The sequence below is a fragment of the Plecotus auritus genome (assembly GCF_963455305.1).
Source record: "Plecotus auritus genome assembly, chromosome: X".
NCBI lineage: Eukaryota > Metazoa > Chordata > Mammalia > Chiroptera > Vespertilionidae > Plecotus > Plecotus auritus.
The window spans coordinates 112430362-112450532 of NC_137784.1; the positions used below are offsets into that span (position 1 = coordinate 112430362).

Genomic DNA, 20171 nt, shown 5'->3' on the forward strand with positions numbered 1-20171 from the left:
TGAAGATGAAGGAATATCATTCATGCAACTGTACATGACCCAAACAGATGATTTTTATTTGGGCAAAGCATTTGCAGAAAAGTGAAATTTATAAAGAGACAGTGAAACTTTTTGAAATACCTTTAGTTTCATAGACAAGACACTCTAACCCAATGTTTCAAAATGGAGATTATGGATTGGGTGTGTGTTGGGAGGGAGTGGCTTTCACTGGGGTTTGGGACCAGGATTAATACACACACTAGGCAGGTAGGTTTCAAGGTCCCTGTTGGCAACTAAAGAGATTTTCTTATGCTGAATATAAAGCTAGGTGAGAAGGAGGAAAAGCAATACATAGTCACCATATATGAGAGCTTACAAAAAAGACCCAATGCATTTTTATTTTAACATTTATTTATTTTTTTTTTCAAAGAAATCCATGCAAAGGGAAAGAGAGAAAGAGATATAGACATGGTAACCATGTTCTAGCAGCCAAACATAGGAAAATAATTTGGCACGACTTGATTTTTTTTTCTTTACAAAAGGACAATCTATACTACCACTAAAATTTACTTGCCTCACAAAGATACCATTTCATTTCAAAAACATAACACATGGTTAGTCTTCTACTTAATGGCTAGAGGAGGCATATGAGATTAAAAAAATAGAAAAAAAATAAGAAGGTGGTTCCTTTTATAGAGGAAGACCACAGGGTGCTGAAGGGCAGCACAGGTGCTATGCACTAGGAAGTCAGTGCACCAGGAAGAAAAAGCACACCACATAGATTGCCAAGCTGGTTAGAACCTTCAGGGGAGAATGGCCATTCCCACAGTTGTGAGAGACGACTATCTCATTGTCATTCTGATTCACATGTTGCTTGCTTCCAGGAGTATCGTCCACATCCAGATCATAAGCCAGTTCTGCCAAAAGTAAAGAAGAATTTTAAATACAGGATTACTAACATTATTAGGTGTACACTATTCATGGCTCAAGCACTTGTCTGGACTGCTGGGAAGGAAAGTTGCCAGGGGATGGGAAAGTGTATGTGTGGGAGACAGATGAATGAGATAGCTAGAGATGCTCCTTCCAGAGATCATACCAACAGGGAGCAACCTGGCTGTTTCCCTCTCCACTGTGGCTGCATCCATACCCTGCGATGCACATTGCAACATTTCCTCCCTGGCAAAGCTCTACTTGAAAGTCATTTTCACCAGATCTCACTGATATCAAAATCTAAGGCACAGTGTGGGTGGCTACATATGTCTCTTTGTGTGTATGTGTTAATGGAGGAGGGGATATTTTGGACTCTCAGAGCAGCTTTCCTGGGTCCTGCACCCCATATAGATCCCCTCCTGGGAATCTTGCTTTACAGTTAAGGATAGGGTAGTTTGTCATTAAAAGGTGTTTTATTTTTCCCAAACATTTCTTCATTTATATATATGGTCTTTTCATCACCTCTAAAAAAATCCAGAGAAAGTTAAATTGATTTAATACATAAGATTTAAACTATTAGTAAGCAAATTAAGACTAAGGAAATGTTAATGGGTAAGGATCTTCCTCTCCAACTGCCTACCGTTTATGATATGTTCACGATTCTGAAAAAGAAGTTGGGATACTGGGGTTGCCCTAATGAGAAAGTTTCTTAGAAGGCAAATCTAAGTAGATAGTGGTTTGTTAGAAAATTCAAGATGTCTAGCACTGGTTCAGGGCTCAGTTTCTTTCAGATTTGCTTTCCCAGATTTAGAGCTCAAATCTACTCCCTAGGCTTTTCTAGCCTCAGTTACTAATGTTTCTATTTCAATAGCTTGTGGAGGTAATGTGATGTGAGCAACTTCACCAGCCAACTGTCCTGTGGCCAATGGACCTGGAAAGAGCTTTTGGGGACACTGAGATACATAGCATCAGGCACAGAGGAAATGACTGGCATCTTATAAAGGGAAGGAAGGAAAAGGAAGGAAGAGCTCCTCTTACAGGGTATGAAGAAGTAAGTCACAGGAAGAAAAGTGTGAAGACTCAGTTGGTCCAGGATGAGTTTAGAGTAGGGCCCAGGATCAGGGTGGCTCCGAGGCTGACATTGGTTAGAGCAGGCAGCAAGGTGAAGGTGATCAAAACTAGGGGGGATTACATAGACAGCAATACTATTTTCCAAAAGGGTTATTGCAGTTTATAATGCCAGCAATGATGAGGGAACCAAATTTACTGTGCCTCAATTGAAAAAGTATATTGTAGTCAGTATATGATGATATCTCAGGGTTTCTTTAATTTGCATGTACTTGAATTATTTGTACTGAACAACATTTTCTATTTTAGTTTACTAATTATATTTCTCAATACATAACAGTTCATATTTTTTGCCTTTTTACCTAATGGGTATTGACATTTTTCCTATTAATTTAAAAATATTATTGAATCATTTGATTATGTTATTCAATGCAAATATTTTATTGTGTTATTTTTTATTGTGTTATTAATCATAATTATTTTTCATGGCTGTATAAAGAAATGACTTCATAACTTTTAATATGCATGAATTTGACTATATTTTTCTCCTCTAAAGCTGAGAAACTTTTTCTTCTTGAGCGCAAATGATAATTAAAATAAAAATTTCCAGGAAACCCTCTTACCCAGGGAAAAGCAACTCAACAGACTGTAATCTAGATTCTCTCTCTCCCTAAAATAAATACATACAAAGAAAATAAAAAGAGGAAAAGAACAAAGAGCAACACTTTACTTAGAAATCAGACCTCTTTTTCTGAAAGGTGAACTATGCAGAGCACACAGAAAAGGCTGAGGTCAGCTGTCACTCGGCAAGGATAACACAAGCTTAAGTCATGATCAGATTTCATCAAAATTGAGAACACATATGGTTATATCTGTTGAAAGGCAGCCTTGGGTGTCACAGAAACCTCTCAACTTAAATGAAGAGAAGTATTTTTAGGATTTACCCGAATGAGAGCACTCTCAGAATCACTTTCAGATTCCTTTTCTGGATATTCCCCTTTCCCAACATTAAGATGAAACAACATCTATTAATGTTGCCACTAAGCACTTATACTACTTATCTTGCTCTTCAAATAATCTGCAAGCACTAAATAATAGTATCATAGCAGTTAAGGTAAACCAAGCAGTTATCTTGATTCCAGCAGTTTCTAATCCTTTTGCCACCAAAGACTTATTTTGTTATTTCTATCTCTTGGACCCTATGTTTTGAAATGATAAAAATGATTACCAACTATCGAGTCCTCATTGTGTGCCAGGTACTCTACTAAGCTATTTATATGTTATCTCATTTAATTAAACCTTCTCAACAATGTCAGGAGGTATTATAAATCCCATTTTAAAGATGAGAAAGGTCAAACTCAGGTCAGTTTTTTTCCCCACACTGAGACAGTGGGTAAATCACAGAGGTCCTATTTGAATGCAGGTCTTACTCTGAACCTCATATGAAGCTATACCATCTCTTGGGGAAAAAAATGTATACTAAACAGACTACAGTGATTAAGCATTAACAGACTCCTTCTTGAAAAAAATTCTTGATTAGTGAAATACATACTACCAGAACTCAGGAACCAACACATCCAGTTAAAACTGGGTTTCCTTCTCTGCACCTTCAAATGAGTCTGGCCGCCAAGCTGGCCAATGGAAGGATAAAAAGATAAGCATAATTTGGGGGCTGTGGCACTGGACTTTACCAAGAAGCTAAGGAATGGAAGAAACACTGGAGACAACATCCAGTAGGATATTCCAACAGTTCAGTGGCAAAGGGAAGCTGCATCAGATGAGGCAGCCCAGTAATTATTTTGAACCAATGTCAAATTTCTTTCTGTAAACAATATTTAAAGATAATTCTCTTGCTCTATATTTATTAAAATATTCAGTTGGATAATGAATAAAGTAGCATTGACACACACACAAAAAAAAAGCAAGAGAAAAATTAGTGTTTCCACATAAAACTGATCACAAACTTGATTAATAGTCTTATTAAGCTTTGTGAAATACTGAGAAGACCTCTGGGTTTGAGAAGCCAAAATGGGAATTATCATATCAGTTCTATTTCCCTGAAGAAATCAGCAATGATGGCCAGGGCCATTAGATGCCCCAGGTACAAAGTTGGGTCAAGTCTTCTACCTACAAAGGGCCCCAAGAACTATTCAGAATGATACATTGCTATGCTTCCTAAGCTGTGGCTACAGGTTTCCTGAGGCTCCCCATTTAGTAGCAGCAAATATATTCACCCAATCCGATAGCCAAGTTCTTAGGGCTTATATTAATGGGAATTCCAGCAAAGACACACTCTGGGCCTAGGCTACCATCACGAAGATTAGAGACGAAGGGGACAGTTAAGCAGAGGAAGCATTATGGGAGATAGAAGAAATACGAGTTTTGGTCAAAGATAAATTTGGACACTCTCCAACAGGGGAAATACAATCCAATTTAATTCAACAAGCTTAAAGGTAGCCTACTATGTCCCAAGCATTAAGCTAGAAGGTTGGAAAAAGACTTAGTATTTGCCTTCAGGAATCCCACACTCCAGCACTCTAGCAAGGGAAATAGACTAGTAGACAAGTCTACTTGGAAGAATGTAGAAAGGGCACAGATAAAGGCATAAGCAAAATACCACGGGGATAGAAGGGAAATATAAAAATTCCAAATAGAAGGATCTGGGAAGGTTTTTTTGAACAGTTGGACTATAATTAATACCATGAAGTATGGGTGGAACTATGGCAGGGCTGATGAAATGGTTATTCATTTTAGGCAGAGGGTTCAGCTTGAGCAAAATCACAATATAAAAAAATTGTTTGTAGGAAATACTTAATAGGAACAAGTAGCCTCTATGTTGGAAGGGAGCATAGAGTATACATTGTTGTGAGGTGTGTGTGTGTATGTCTCTCTGTGTGTGTGTATGTCTGTACTGTGTTGTGGGTGATAAAAGGTAAGGCAGGAAGGACAATTAACAGCTAAATCATGGTAGATTAGGAATGCTAAGACTTTATTTTGTGGGCATTGAATTTTAAGTAATGAAACCACATTCTGGTTTGTGTTTTTTTTAGAAAAATCATTGCTAACAGTTTGGAGGACAGCCTTAAGTGGGAGAGAGTTGTCAGACATCTTGTCTTGGAAAAAAGAAGCCTGTGGGAACAGTATCTGGGGATTAGACAGTAGCAAATATAATTAAAAAAAAACCTGACAAAGCTAAATATAAACCAAACCAAAACTTTCTCAGTTTGCTACTAACCAGATGTACTAGGGGAGTCACCACAAACCATTTTCTTTTAAATAACTCATATTTAATGTTCATCAGTGATTTTCCAGAACATATCTTTGTTGTATTAGGAACATATTATAAAATGCACATAAAATATTTCTGGCTTGCAGTTGATTATCAGTGAGAAACTTTTGGGCCAGCGAGATTTTCATGTTAAATCCAAATATCTGTTTCTATTTGTAATCAGTTTAACTATGCCCAAAGGGTAGGTCCAAGAATCTGTACTGATTATAAACTCAACCCTGATTCTCATTTTGCCATGTCCTCTGTGTTACAGATTAGATAAACCCTTTAACATAATTATCAGTCATTAAGGTCTGCAATTTATGTTGAAAGTTTTTTTCTGCTTTTTCTGTTAGGTAAAGTACTCAGTGTGGAACCCTCTACTATTATTCAGTCTCCTGGTGGAGTTACTCAGGAGGCTACACCAGACTTACTGTGTCATTGGCAAGTCATTATCCACTTCTCTGGGACTCAGTCACCCCATATGCTAAATAAGGGTGTTGGACTGGATGGACTCTAGTTTCCTTCTAGTTTTATTTCTGATTCCAAGGCTCTTAGGGACCAGTGAGGGACACAATTTACTGCAGGCTACAATCATTTCTCTGTCCACAGCAGCCAAGGTAGCTGCCCCCAGCAGAGCCTCCATCAACAAGTAGGATCAATCAGTTGCTTCTCTTGGAGTTTTTCTGGTGGTCATCATCAGTTACCAAATTTTGAATCTTCTTTCTTCTTTAGCTATTCTAATATTGGATAAGAGACACCAGCAATACATAAGTCCATGCTGGACTGTCATTATTTTCTTTAAACTCTGGCCTAATAATTTCCACTGAGGCCAGTACACACAAAGCTTTTGAGGGAGAAGTGACTGGACCTGGGGTGCGTTAAGCAGTCATGCACAGGCAGCCAAAGAAGATCTCTCAGCCAGTGAGATAAGCCTTTGCTTGGGTCCTTACAAAGCCAATGAGGTTTTAAGCATATATATAACTAGAGGCCCGGTGCACTGTGCACGGGTAGGGTCTGGCCGGCCCGCCCCAATTGGGGCCTATCGGGTTGGGCTGGCTGGGGGAAGGAGATGCGGGAGGTTGGCCGTCTGGCCCTGTCCCCAATTGGGGTGCGGAGTGATTGGGGGCAGGGCCAGCTCGGGGGAGGGGCCTCGGGCTGGCCTGGTCAAACTCCTAGTTGAATTCCTAGTTGAGGGGACAATTTACATATTAGCCTTTTATTATATAGGATAGGAAGCAAAGCTCATGGCATCAAGGAGGGAGATGTATTGCTCTAGGGCAGCAATTTTCAAATGGTGTGCCACAAGAGGCACATTGATGTGCCACAAGAATTTTTAAAACATGCAATACTCGACTATTTAGTCAGGGGCACTGACCTATTTTCTCTTAGATTGTCAAATAGAAAAAAAAATGACAACAGACAACACAAAAATAGCCATCTGGTATGAATGAATCAAAATTATACCTATTTTTTAAATCAGATTGACAGAAAATATAGCTTTTGGTGGTGCCACAGAATGTTAGTAATTAGTTTATGTGTGCTATGAGACGAAAAAGGTTGAAAATCGCTGCTCCTAGGGCCTCACCCTCACCAGCAGGCAGACTTCACAGGGTAGTCTGAAAGAAGAGCTGCTATCAAAATGCCAGGGGAGAGAATGCTGCTGTTGAGCCAAACATGGGGGTTTCTTTCTTGCCAAGCTTGCACCAGCAGATGGCTTCAATCTGGTCCCAATATAGCAACAGAGCAATACTGCTATCCCTGTGTTTTGCATTTGCTGTGTACAGTTGGCCCCCAAGACATGAATATGTGAAACCTTCAGTACATTACTTGGCAGACCCCAGAGGCTGAAACTGAGGAAATCTCGGGAGAAATTATGTTCATTGCACTACTGCTCACTCTGCTGCCCATATCCACAGAAGCCCTTGGGCTCTGCCATTCACATATGAATCCCAAAGAGATCTTGGTTTCATTGTCTTATCCTCAACACAATCCTCCTTCATGCCATACCAACCCCCCTTCCTATGTGAACTTTCAGGTGTGAAATGACTACCTGGACTTGAAAGCAGAAGGAAGTGACTTTGAGAATGACCCTTGGGTTTCTGAGAGTCTAGATTTTCTTCTTCAGAAATAAGATGAGGAGGGAACTGGCACAGTTGTGGCTTCTGGTTTTTAAGTTGTCTAATGGGACTCCTTTTAGAATGGGCCCATTTCATTATGCATCTTCGTGACAAACAAGTGAGCTGCCAATCTTGCCTACTAAATGATCATAGATCCTGGGAATAATACAATGGCTGCTCCTGGAAGAGGGCTGGGGCTGTGAGATGCTCACTTCTTTGTTTATAGCTAATTTTAGCCTGCAAACATCCTCAGTTGCAACTATGGTATGTTGAAAGAATACAATGGCTTTTCCCATTAGTATAGCCACGACCTCTGTTATTATAGGCCTCTGCTTCTCAATCTGGGGTATGTATATCTTCAGATTACACTACAGTGCGTTGTGAGCACACGAAGCCATGGCATACTTCTTCCTAAGGATTTAGGGGGGAAGCACACTATTTTATACTAAAACATGCAAGGCCTTATGATAGAGTAGAAATGCACCATTTTCAAGCTCATTTAAGGCTTCATAAAGTGTTTCAGGTTAATTAGGACTTTCAGGTAATATCCCAGATCCTCAGGAGTAGGTGTGCACTATCTCTCTTCACTGATGTATAGAGTTACTTATATGGAAAGGTCCTAAAAGCACTCTTAGGCAACTTGTTAGGATCACCTGGGCTTTGCAAATGCCCAGACTGGGTTATCTAACTCACAAGTCCCTTATTAATGACTTAAGGTTGCCTTTTCTATGACAACTTACTTGTCAAAAGGGGAACACTATAGTAAATGCCCTTAACTGGGGCTCAGACTGCTTAGTTTTCTAATACAAAATGATTTCCAGAGATTTCAACCACTAACTATTGCATTCAGCTATTAAGAAAAAAACAACACAAAAAAATACCACTTAATTCCTTTGAAAAATAAACTATTTTGCTGTAGAATCTTTTTATAATACTAGTGGCCCAGTGCACGAAATTCATGCACGGGAGTGGGGGGTGTCCCTCAGCCTGGCCTGCACCCTCTCCAATCTGGGACTTCTCGGGGGATGTTCGACTGCAGGTTTAGGCCTGATCCCTAACCGCTCACATGCCTGCCTGCCTGATCGCCCCTAACCACTTTGCCTGCCAGTCTGCTTGCCTCCAACTGCCCCCCCTTCTGGCCTGATCACCCCTTACTGCCCCCGCCTGCTTGCCTGATTGCCCCCAACTGCCCCCCTGCCGGCGTGATCAACCCTAACTTGCTCCCCTGCCGGCCTAATTGCCCCTAACTGCCTCTGCCTCAGCTCCCTCTGTGGGAGGCGACCTGGCGGATCAGGGGAAGGCACTGCCCCCATTACCCTGCTGCTGCTGCCACTGCCGGCCTGAGCCTGGGCCCTCACAGCTGCTGCGACTCTGTCTGGAAGGATGTCTGCTCTAATTAGCATATTACCCTTTTATTAGTATAGATTTGGGGAACATTACAACCACACAGAACTTAAAGAAAACACATGGCCCTGGCTGGTTTAGCTTAATGGAGAGAGCATCGGCCTGTGGACTGAAGGATCCCAGGTTCGATTTTGGTCAGGGGCACATGCCTGGGTTGCAGGCTTGATCCCCAGTAGGGGCCCTGAGGGAGGCAGCTGATCAGTGATTCTTATCGTTGATGTTTCTATCTCTCTCTCCCTCTCCCTTCCTCTCTGAAATCAATAAAAAATATTTTTTAAAAAAGAAAACACATGCTCTTCACTTTGGGCTTTGTCATTTTACAATATCCTTTGTGCAGCATTTTAACTTCCCTCAACTTTCCTTTACCCACCCTTAAGATGCAATCTATTTGGGGGAAGATGATCAGGAAAGTGATTCTAGTGGGTAGAAGTTTTTTTGGAGGGGGTGGGGTTGTGAAAATATTTAAAAATTGAGCATGGTGATGATTGCACCACTCTGAATTTACTGTAAAAAAACAGTTCATTGTACACTTTAGGTGACATGTACAGTATATGAATTATATCTCAACAAAGCTGTTCTTTTCTTTTTAAATAAAGACCAGTCTTATAATCAACTGCAGATGTTTTCAGAGGCCCCCCAGGATTTGCTTATCGTGTCCCAAACTATGGCTGCGACTCCCAGTTGCCTTCAGTCCTGGTGGATCTGGATGGTGTGGTTTGCGAAGGAGGTGGCAAGAGGCTTGTGGAATTTCTGCAACCCCATTCCCGCAGTCTCCTCAGAGGGTACCAGGGCCATTTCCACTGTGCCAGGTCTCTGCTTCCTTTAACCTGTTGGGCAAAAGAATCTTGCATACTCTGGCCAGAAAGTGCATTCTCTCTTAGGTGGCCTGAATGCTTTTTTTTTTAAGGTCGTTTTATGGATTCAAAAGAATAAACAGAGATGTGGAAAACTTTTGTCAAATTCCTTTTACATGGTTCTTCCACTCTCATGGGAAGTGAGCTGCGGCGCTGAATTCATCCCAAAAGGATGTCTTTAAGCAAAAGCACCCAGAACAGCACAACTCCTACAGGATGCCCTACATACTTCGCTATCAGGACTCAGGGAGGCTTGAGGGTGAGCGAGGCAGTGGTGCCAGCACAGGACTTGGGAGAAGGTAGCGCTTTCCACACTGCCCAGGCCTGCGTGGACTGCAGGTGCACCTGCCGAGGTGGGCAGGGTGTTTCTGCTGTTTTGTTTTGGCTTGGCCTCCACCCCCTCAGCCACGGACCCATGCCTGCACTGAGACTGTGAATGGCTCCATGGTTTTACTTTCTGGTGGATGGTGGACGCACTCCCACCTCTTAGATAGTGGCAGTTAGACACTGGTGGCTTCACAGGGAGAGCGTGGCCCTAGGTCCAGAACAGACTCAGGCATCCACGGCTAGGAGGTCTCCCCTGGGTCCCCCAAACTTGCCACCGCCCCCTTTACAACGCCCACAGGCGCGCACTTCCTTCCCGTGGGCCCTGGAGCTCCCGGAATCAGGGTGGAGATGGGAGGCAGTGGAGGGGTTCACAGGGCCCTTGAGGACCCCCGGCCGAGTGGGATGCCCACCCACCCCGGGGTGCTGGGAGCTGCCTGGAGAAGGGCCAAGGGTGTGCCAGGCCACCCCTGGCTGCCTGAGCCTGGGCATAGCTGCAGGCCCTCAGCCCTTGCTTCTTAGTGGGGGGCAATCTGGGGCCAGGCTGGCTGGGGGAGGGGCTGTGGGAGGTTGAGGCATAGCAGGTCGCACCCTGTCCAACCTCTGTGCAGGTGTGGCGCCGGGCCCTGGTCAGGGCCGCGCCGCTGCCTCTGTGACTGCCTCTGTGGAAGGGCAGCACTGGGACCTGGACGGCACAGCCCCCTCTGCCGCTGCCTCTGTGGAAGGGGCCTTGGTGCTGGACTGGCCCACACCGAGGCCTCTGCAAAAGGGGCCGTGGCACCGCCTTCCGCCACTCCTGTGGCCAATGCGAGAGCTGCCTTCCTCTGGCCCCCGTGGCTGCCATGAGAGCGGCCTTCCTCCCTCTGCCAGTCCTCGCCCTTGCAGCCACTGTGGCTTTGTCAGGAAGGACATCTGGATGGTCGTCCGGAAGGTCTCCCAGTCTAATTAGCATACTACTCTTTTATTAGTATAGATAGACTGCTACTATACTAATTTAGGTATATCATGAGTAAAGTCATATTTCCAGACACAGAATAACTCTATTCTGAAAATACTGACAGTAATAAGTGCTGATACAGGTTCTGGTCCTCCTTATCAGCACCAGAATTATCAGCACCTTTCACAGGAGTATCACACGACTATTACTCTCATGTCCACAGATCCTTCTCCCCAAGAATGTCTAACAGCTTCACATGAATCACATCTCTTCAAAGGCTGCATTTCCCATGGGAAGTAATGGGCTTGAGAGTCAGTGGAAAAGCCGGTGACAAAGATACTATTCACCGAGGGCCAGGAGAGAAGATGAAAAGAACAGGCTTAGAGAATGCAAGGGAAGAGACCATTTTAAAGAGGGGAGAGTTTGCATGGTCGAATGTTATAGAGGTCACAAAATGTAAGGACTGAGAAGAAGCTACTGGCCCTCCTCATGTCTGTCAACTAAAAGGTTATGGGAGATTTTTGAGAAAGTTTCAATAGGGTGACTTGAGGAAAGAATAGGAGTTGATTTGGATTCAGTGAATGCTGATTAGTCTTCAGAGAAGTTTGAGAGTGAGTGAAATTAAGCACTGTCACTTTAACTGTGTGTGACGTACTGTGGCCTTGCTATCAATGCCACATCACCTAGTCTATAGAATGAAACTTTGTTAGAAGGTGCCTCCACAGTTCTAACTCAAGATGGCTTTGGAACTTCTGTTTGTTGTTATTCTTGCTGCATAAACAGCCTTTACTTTTAAAGTCAAGTTAAGTTAGGTCTTTTGGATATTTAAGCATTTAAGCACTACCCTAGAATTGCAGATATAGCTCCTCAATTGGGAATGAAGGATAAGGGCAATTTTGTCAAGGATTTTTATCCGAGGCTAAGTATTTTAAGAAAATTTTATACAACCTCTGGAAACTTACACTTATTTTTGTGGCTCACAAAAATGATGGGAAGCTGAAACCACATTAAAAAATTGATCAAAAATACAGTCTGTCCTCATTACTTTTAACAGAAATTTAGTAGTTTAGATTCACCAAGCTCTGTTTATAATATAAATTTCAGGCATGATGCAGTACAGAGTTATGTATACATCACTGGGATTTGAGGATGCAGAAGGAAAACACAAACTGTCACTTGTTGTAGCCAAATCCAATTGTTGTTGAGTGATCAGGAGAGTGAGGGAGTGGCCTTATAGTCCCTTGGAGCCCAAGCTCCAAGATGCTCAATGAAAAATTATTTGATATAATTTGGGATAGGGCTTTAGATATACTTGAATGGGAAAACCCAAAGTCTGGTAATCTTCAATTTTTAATCAGCCATAGTAAATCTTACAAAAAGTGTATCTGAGACCTAAAATGCTTACAGTGTCCTGATAATGCCCCAAAGCAAGGAAAATTAATATTACAATAGTCAATAGGTCAAAATGGCTTACATTCTGAAAAATACTCAGCCTGGGTTTGAAAACATTGCAGGCCAGAAATCAACAGCAGGCAGGTATCCTCATGAATGAAAGATGAAAAGCCTTCCTCAGCATCAATGGAATTTGGAGGAATTGAGACTATTTTCCCCTCAGTTTACTTGGAAGAACACATTGTCATCCTGGCTCCAAACTCCTACCTTCCCATCTTCTGATCCAGACTGTCAGTAATTCCCCATTCCCACATTCACATAGGCATTATCTCCTCTTTCCTTCAGGCTCTCTCCTTTTCCACTCCACCACAGTCCTCAATACCCCATAGATAAAATAATCATTGCTGTTCAATGGCCCATTGCTGTTCAGGAAGAAGAAATGTTCTATTCTGTGACAGCAGGAACAAGACAACACTCTTCTTAAATCACATATCTCTCTTTCTCAAAATCTTCTGATGGTTCTCTACTGTATGTGGGATAAAGCCCTCATTTCTTAACATGACATTCATGAGCTTCTGCATCTCATCTTGTCTTCTTTTCCAGTTTCAACTGCCCATATATTTTCCCAAGTACCATATACTGTAGTCATACTAACCCATTTATCATTTGCTGAAAATGGCAAGTATTTTGAAGTTCCCATATTTTTCTTCATGCTGTTCCCTCAGCCTGGGATATTCTCTCTCTCTCTCTCTCTCTCTCTCTCTCTCTCTCTCTCTCTCTCTCTCTCTCTCTCTCTCCATCTTACATGATACCTCTTCCAGGAAGCCTTCCCTTCTCATCCACCCAAATTAATCACTTCCTGCTCTGACTATTTATTGGATTGTACTTGTATTATATCACTAATTTCAATCTGCCTCATAGTTGATTAGTCATTGCTATGTTCCTCTCCTCAACTCGACCATGAGCCCCATCAAAGTAAGAAATGAGTCTTATTCCTCTCTAGCTCAAACACAGTACAATACTTGGCTAGCACAAACATTTAAAAACATGTTTGTTGAATGAATGAATGAATGAATGCATTAATCAATGGATACATGAATAAACACTTATCCTCAGTCTACTGAGAGTGTGCAAGTGAAGGGCTATCTCCTTAGTGGAAACACTTCCCAAGGAGTCTATTCTCATTAACTGATGATTTCCTTAGGAGAAGGAGTCCTGCTGAGCTATGATGAAGACAAGGCAAAGGAAGGGCAATGGAGGAGGCTCTGGAAGTAAATGGCATGGATCAATTCCTTACCTCTAGATTCCAAAGCCCTTCTGACAATAGCAAGTTCTCATTACCCACAACATCCATTCACAACAGTGTGAATAGGATCTACAAAGATTATTTTCTTATTTCCTTTTGCTGCCTGGAACACGATGGCTTGCTATGTAAGCAGCTGACACATGCTTGCATTCTGTGTGCCATGCTAGACAGAAAATAGGTTTTCTGGTGAGCAGGTTCCATTTATTTTTCACCTCGTACCTTCATGACTGGGATCCCACACTTTTGACCCTTGCTTTTGCTTCACCATCTACCTATCTCTGGGCCACACCCTGCCCTTTCCATCACCTCTGATTCCCAAGTTTAGGAGCTGCTGGTGATTGAAATTTCAGTGCCTGTTTCTGTGACATCAAAATATAGCTTCATTAATGAAGTCCCTTGCTTGGCTATAATACTACAAAGCATTAAGACTTCAGTCCCGGCAGTACAGTAAAACAAGCCAGCACCCTATTCCCCTAGCAGAGGTCCGTGGGATGACTGCCAGGAAAATACAATTACATGCTGGCACAGGAATAAATACAATTCCTTAACCTTAAAGTTCTGCTTTCATCCCCCCCTTTCCATTTCTCTACTCACTTCATTTTCTCTTTCCATTGCTCTTTAAACTCATGTCCTATGTCCAATTATTCTCTTCTGTCCAGTCATTGATCTATTAAACATTCTCTCCTGTCTCCACAATGTTCATTTCCATATTGTTAGGCAAAGCATAAGTTTGGAATTCTCAGATTTTGAATCTTATAAATGCTTTTCTGTTCCTCCCCACTTTGATTTAAACCTCTAACGTGGGTTTCATTTATTTTAGAAAAGGTTATAATATCTCCTTCCTTAAGCTTCTACCAGTGTTTTATTCCCTTATTGTTAACCTTTCAGCACCATTCCTGTTTCTCAACTCAGATTCCGTTATTGGCTCCTGTAGTGCCACAGACCTCTTTCTTTTGCACTGCCTGATCTCCTGCACCTGCTCATACCCTCTTTGCTCAATTTCCCTTCTCTCTTTCTCTCTTTCAGTTTTTTCTTGCCCCATAACCATGCCATCTTAGTTATTGCTGTTTGATTGCCTTGTCTTTCTCCTAGGGGGAAATGATTTAGACTTAAATAAAAAAATTAAACTTTCTAATACTTAGTGCAATCAGAAAATTATGTAGGCTGCCTCTAGGCAGTGAGATCTGTCTCCAGAGGTGGTCCATGACAGTTTGGGCAGCCATTTGGTAGAGATATTGGTGAAGGGATTCAAACATAGAATAAAGGTGAAGGTAAATAACTCCTGATGACCCTTCCAAACCTGAATTCTAGAATTTCATTCAAGTCTTTAGAGGTCTCATAGCAGGTATGAAGGGTGAAGAGACAGAGTTCAAGTGACCTTTGCATTTCTAACCTTTGACACAGACACTGTCTGGAGGGGAATCTAAAGAGACTGCTTTGGATCTTCTCTCAAAGAAAAAAATCAGTGTCTTTTGTGAATCACAACTAGTGTAGAGAGGAGGGCTTTAAGTTTTCCAAGGAGTTATCAACCAAGACATACTTTAAAGGGAGTCACTACTGACCTGCCTAAGGTGGGGGAGAAAGAACCACATAATCTTTCCAGCTTGCTAAACTGGGGCTAGGTCTCAAAAAAATCATGTGAATGTTATCAGGTAATATATATATATATATATATATATATATATATATATATATATAGTCTCCTATCTAATAAAGAGGGAATATGCTAATTGACTGCCACACCCTCAAAGATGGTGGTGCCAACAGCCACAAGATGGTGGCACCCAGTCCCCTCAGTCCCACTGGGGCGGCAGGCACATGGCAAGGCCAGGCCTGCCCCCAGGTGGGCCCGGCCACTCCGTGCACCTGCCTCCAGATTTCCCCAGTCCCCTCAGCCCCTCAGTAACCCAGGGCTGGGCCGAGGCGCAGGCAAGCCTCGGATGGTGGCTGCCCAGCCACCCAGGGATGCCTGAGGCTCAGGTAACCAGGGTTGGCTGAGGCTTGCGCTTCCGGCAGTGGCAGGAGCAGAGGTGTGATTGGGCATCACCTTCCCCTGATTGCCAGGTCGCCTCCTGCCCCTGAGGGCTCCTGGCCTGTGAGAGGGGGCAGGCCAGGCTGAGAGACCCCCCACTCCAGTGCATGAATTTTCATGCACCAGGCCTCTAGTCCTATATAATAAAGAGGTAATATGCAAATTGACCCTCATACCCTCTCACAAGATGGCTACCCCCATGTGGTCAAAGATGGCCACCACAAGATGGCCGACAGGGGAGGGTAGTTAGGGGCAACCAGGCCAGCAGGGGAGGGCAGTTGGGGGCAACTGGGCCTGCAGGGGTGAAGAGATCAGCTGAGAAAAAGCTGCAAACAGCTTTAACTTGGAAACATTCCCAACTGTGTACGTGCCAAAGAAGCACATTCTGCAAACGGATGTGCTCCCCTCTTGCCTGCAAACAGGAAGGGTGGGTTTGGCCACAAGGGAATGACCTTTAAAGCTATTCTTTAAAGGTATGGGTCCCCTACCCACACAGTTTTCCCAGGCTTGCTTGGATGGCGGTTATCAGTAGAATGAGAGCAACCTTTCATAGCTTACCAAGAAGTCTGTAACTATTTACTGAGATTTGCTGTACTGAGAATTTGTCCTTCTGCTCTGTCTCTCCCTTAGAGATTAAGAGGAACAAAGAATATATTCCTCTTGACAGACCTCCTATTCAGTGTTTTGTGTATAAAAGGCATTACGCAGTTAATAAACTTGCTGCAGTCTTCACCGAGCTCGGCGTCTGTCTTGTCTGAGTGTATGTTGTCTGTCATTTCGTCATCCTACATTTTGTTGAAACAGGTTGCAACACAGGGGAGGGAGTGCAGTTGGGGGGAACCAGGCCTGCAGGGGAGGACAGTTGGGGTAGACCAGGCCTGTAGGGGAGGGCAGTTGGGGGCAACTGGGCCTGCAGGGGAGGGAGGGCAGTTGGGGGAGACTAGGCCTGCAGGGGAGGGCAGTTGGGGGTGACCACACCATCAGGGGAGTGGTTAGGCTGGCAGGCAGGGGAACGGTTGGGAGCCAGCAGTCCTGGCAGTTGGACATCCCCCGAGGGTTCCCAGATTGGAGAGGGTGCAGGCTGGGCTGAGGGACACCCCCCCCCCCCAGTGCACAAATTTTGTGCGTGGGGCCTCTAGTAAAAAATAAAAGTAGAATGAAGAAAAAAATAATGCAGAGATGAGGGGACCGGGTGCTGCGATCTTGTGGCTGTGGGCCCTGCCATCTTTGAGGGCATGGCAATCTATTAGCATATTCCCTCCTTATTGGCTCTGGGTGCTGCCATCTTTGAGATGGCATGAGGGTCAGTTAGCATATCCCCTCTTTATTAGATAGGATGGTATGAATGGTTATGTGAGGGCACTGTCTATATAGAAGGTGAAGCAACCAAGTCAGGAATTGTTTACATTGAATTTTTACCTACTAATGAGGAAGGATTAGCAGTAATTCACAGGTCATAAGAATCTTTTTTATTCTTCTTAAAAATATTTTTTTATTAATTTCAGATAGGAAGGGAGAGGGAGAGAGAGATGAGAAAGAATCATAGATCGGCTGCCTCCTGCACGCCCCACTCTGGGGATGGAGCCTGCAACCAGGGCATGTGCCCTAACTGGGAATTGAACTGTGACCTCCTGGTTTATAGATCGACGCTCTACTACTGAGCCACACCAGCCTGGAGGTCATAGACATCTTGCTCATAATGGTATCACTCAGGATCCAAGGGAATAAAAGTCATCAGATAGAGAAAATTCATTTTGGGAATGTGATTAGGACATAACTTGGAAGGAACCAAGGAGAAGGCAACTGAGGAGAAAGAGCTGAATGACCCTCATACAAATAGCTCTGTGGGCATTAGAACAAGTCCAAAGGGAGGCAAGAAAAGGTAAAAAGATGCCAAATGGCCAAAACCTTTTACATCTTTATGCCAAATGGCTATGAAGATATAAAATGGAAAAAGGAAAATTCTACTATAAGAGGTGGCAGCCAGACAGTCAGATTACTAATGAAAAGTATAAAAACTAGCAAGAAGATATTGAACCCAAATAAAAAGAATATGCTATTGGCAAAAAAATGAACACTTTAATTAAGTAGGGTCAAGGGTAGCTCTGGTTTCTTATAACTAAGAAGGGGCATGAGTTTTCCATATTGTTTTTACCTGTCTACAGAGTACACCAAATATACTCATTAACCAAGACAAATACATCTATCTTATTATTGGTCAAGTCAAAATAAGAAGGGAAATGGCCAAGAAGATCAAGGCATCATACTCTAAGTATAATAGAGGTATCAGAAAACGAATGATGAGATTTTAGAGTGAAAAGACTCTGAAGGGCCAATAAAGAAGCTATGTTTCAATACATTAAAAAGTAATCATTTACAGCAAAAACAGATAAAAACTGGGACCTTATATCCTGGCAACCTAAACGTCTGGATATATAAGCTAAAAAAAATACACCAACCATTTTGCAATTGATAAAAGGAAGCAGGGAATAGGGGTGATCATACTAATTACTTGATGAAAAACAAATCAAACATATAAAGTAGTTTTTGATATTGCAAGAGTGAGGGAGGATCAAGATGTGGCACCAGTAATCTCATGTGCTTCCTGCCACTTTATTTCACGGTGCTTTTCCCAAACATTAAAAAGAAAGGTTAGACTGGAAAGTTCCCCTTGGAATCATAGCTTGCTCCAAACTAAATTCCAATGGATTCTTTTTTCTTCATTTTTACGTTTTAAACAACTTTATTGAGGTATAATTTAAATACCATAAAATGCATCCATTTCAAGCAAATTTCAAGTGTACAATGCAATAATTTAGTGAGGTGTGTAACCACAATCAATTTTAGAATATTTTCATCAGCTCAATACCCAATAAGATTCCTCATGCCAGTTTATACGTATTCTTTCTTTTGCATCTTGAGCTCTCTGCAGCTTCTAATACTGTTGGCCATTCTCTGCCATGAAACTTGGTGTCCCCCTTACTTTCTGACACAACTTCCTCCTGGGTCCTTCTTCTGCCTCTCTGATCATTCTCATAAAAATTCCATTTCATTTGCAGGCTGTTTTTCTTAAATTCTATTTCCTTTGCAGACTACGTTCCTTTCTCTTGGCCCTCTCCTCTTCTCACTTTACAAGTTTTGAGTGCTGTCATCTCTCCCCCTAAATGCCTCTATGTAGCTGTATAATTTTCCAAGTGAGAAACCTGCAAATCACCTTCTATTCTTCCTCCTTTTTTATGCTCCAGGGCTAATTAATTATTGCATCCTGTAAATTGTTCCCTTAATATTTTGTGAATTCTCCTTTTCCATTGCCATTGCTTGCTATTGCTACTATTTAGATTATGTTCTCATCATCTCTCACCTTGAGGACTGTGGAAGCCAGCTGTTTTATTTTCCAGCAAACCATCCTCCACATTTATTTTCTATGCATATGCCTATGATATGCATAGAAATATTTGCATGTTAATACAAGTAGAACTGCATCCCTTTTAATCATCTCAAGAAATACCATAGCATGAATATAACACATTTAGCTATTTCCCCTCTGATTGTAATTTAGTTTGTTTCTAATTTTCTCTTGGAAAAACAATGCTATGGTGAATATACTCTAACACACACCTCTACATTTATGTATGTGGTATATTTATATATATACCTAGAATAAACCTGGTATGTAGGAATGAAGGCTGCATGGGAAGTAAATTGCAGGACAGTAGGACAGAAGTTGGGAAAGACTGGTTGGAAAAGACTGGGAGAGAAAGGAGATATTTTCTTTATATTATGACGTAGAGCCCTGGCAGGGTGTCTCAGTTGGTTGAATGTCATTCCCATGCACCAAAATGCCTCTGGTTTGATTCCTGGTCAGGGAACATGCCTAGGTTGTTTGTTTGGTCTTCAGTCAGGTGTGTATGTTTCTCTCTTGCATAGATATCTCTCTCAAAAATCAATAAACACACACACACATATACATATATGGAATTTTTAGAAAAAAGGAAAAAAAGAAAACCAGTATTACATTAAACTACAGAAATTGGATTGTGGAGCACATCCTAGTATATAACTTGTCACTATGGTCTGGTTGTACCCATTTTACTATTGTTTTTAATTTTTATTTTCACAATTTTATTTTGGAGGATGGTGAGAATACTTATCAGAGAAGAGAATACGAATCAGTAAGAGGGTGAAAAATAAGTCTTTTGAGAAAGTGCTAAAGAAAATATAATTGTCAGGTGAACCTTGATACACTTCTAAAATGGTGACATTTAGTCCTGAGACCCACTTGACCTAGGATTTTTAATGCCAGTAATAAGCGCATAACTCAGCCTGCAAATCCACAACTGCATAAGCCCCAAACAACAACATAAAGTGAAAATCAAAATGAGCAAACTGTAATTAGGTATGCAATTACACCAGAGAAAGCAATTTACTAACGGAATTACCATGATTAAAGATGCATTCTCCTTAAACAGAGGTTTTCTTTGATTTGTCCCAATCAGTACTCCCTATGTCATTCAGAATACCAGTCAGACAGCAATTTCTGTTGTCTTTTTAATTTTT

General features: G+C 42.1%; 1 protein-coding gene across 2 annotated transcripts in view; it reads right to left on the reverse strand.

Moving 5' to 3' along the window:
* Positions 1-343: 343 nt before the first annotated feature.
* The window catches only part of GPC3 (glypican 3), a 658140-nt gene continuing 638312 nt past the window's right edge, over positions 344-20171 (reverse strand). For both annotated transcript variants that reach the window (XM_080652923.1, XM_080652922.1), the window contains exon 8: positions 344-896. In XM_080652923.1, the coding sequence (XP_080509049.1) occupies positions 727-896 (170 nt within the window). In that variant the 3' untranslated portion in view covers positions 344-726. The remainder of the gene's footprint in view (positions 897-20171) is intronic.